This window comes from Arachis ipaensis, chromosome B04 (genome assembly GCF_000816755.2).
Source record: "Arachis ipaensis cultivar K30076 chromosome B04, Araip1.1, whole genome shotgun sequence".
NCBI lineage: Eukaryota > Viridiplantae > Streptophyta > Magnoliopsida > Fabales > Fabaceae > Arachis > Arachis ipaensis.
Window position 1 is genome coordinate 1,527,502 of NC_029788.2, and position 1,334 is coordinate 1,528,835.

At 31.9% G+C, this 1,334-nt stretch overlaps 1 protein-coding gene across 2 annotated transcripts in view; it reads left to right on the forward strand.

The window, feature by feature from the left end:
* Positions 1 to 1,334, forward strand: part of LOC107638306 (membrane-associated progesterone-binding protein 4) — a 9,111-nt gene that overhangs the window by 2,025 nt on the left and 5,752 nt on the right. For both annotated transcript variants that reach the window (XR_002360465.1, XM_016341520.2), the window contains exon 5: positions 704 to 747. Coding sequence is in view for 1 of the 2 variants with exons in the window: in XM_016341520.2 (XP_016197006.1) it covers positions 704 to 747 (44 nt within the window). In the remaining variant the exon portion in view is untranslated. The remainder of the gene's footprint in view (positions 1 to 703; positions 748 to 1,334) is intronic.

The window sequence follows — 1,334 nt, forward strand, 5'->3', positions numbered from 1 at the left end:
GTCTTTCGAATATCTCTCATGTTCATATTGTCTTAAATTGCACTTATGTATTCTGATAATAAAATAAAAGATACTAGATAACTAAACAGAATCAGTTTTGTTCTTGAACACTTTGGTTTTCTTCTTTCTCTATTTTTAATCATCAGATTTTACATTTGTTTGCTTAACCATGGACTTTCTTTATACTTTCTTTTTAGGTAACTTTTGGTAAGTAAAATAATGTTCTTTTGCTTATGAGTTGTGATTGTATCTTATATTAATTTATATTTGAACAACCTTGAAGCTCATCTAATTCTTTTTTCAATAATAATGAGAATTTTATTAAAGAGAAACAATAAATAAGTGAGTAGAAGAAGGAAAGGAATGCTTGAAAATTGAAAGAGAATTAAATGAAGAGTGAACACTCAAACTACTCCTTCAAAGATATATATGCATCAGCTTATTCCTTGAAATATTTTGAGACATTACTTTGGTCCCTTAATATTTAAAAATGATTGATCAATTAAGTGCCTCTAAGGTGTAACTAGACATGAATTTGTCCTTAAATTGATGCCTTTTCTTTATCATGAAAGAGTGAAAGACTAAACTGATCTAAAAAATATTCTTTGAAGGATTACTATGGTTGTGTTGTACCAAATCTCTTCCTCCAGTGAGTTTTTAAATGTCTTTTAATTCTTTATCTTCCTTTCTGTTGGTCATGCAGGAGATGGACTAACTGACTCATTGCGTGGTCTCTCAAGCACTGAGGTAGTTTCTTTTGTTCTTATTAACTTTATTCTCTTAGAGATTAAAAGAATTTTCCATGTGCATTTGATTTTAGAATATTTCTCTAGTTCCTAGTATATTTAACTTGAATCATAGAAAGAATTGCTGATATTTTAACTTCTACTTTTATTTCAATCTCAAATTTATATCTTTTGGCTTAATTAGAACACCTGGAGCTTACAACTCTCATCTAGAAAGTGTGCCTAGGAGATTGGAGAAATATAATAGGACAATAGTATGGTTCTAATATAATGGCAGGCGCAGATGTTTGTAACAACCGGTATCAAGTGAAGGTAAAATTATAGTAAAATAATTGCTGAAACTACAGGATATGAAGTACAACCAGAGTGGTTTTACCCTCCTTCATGTATTAGTACAAAATAAAGAGAAGAAAGAGTAATAGTGCCAGCGTTTTGAGAGGCCTGATTCTCTCTCCCAGTGTGAGTCTAATTCCCAGCAATTTTGATTATTCCCGTCCGCATTCTCCCACATCTTATATACCCCCACCCCAGCACCTCTAACAACTTATGAGTGTCACACACCCTCCCCTGCAACGTATACAATTCCCT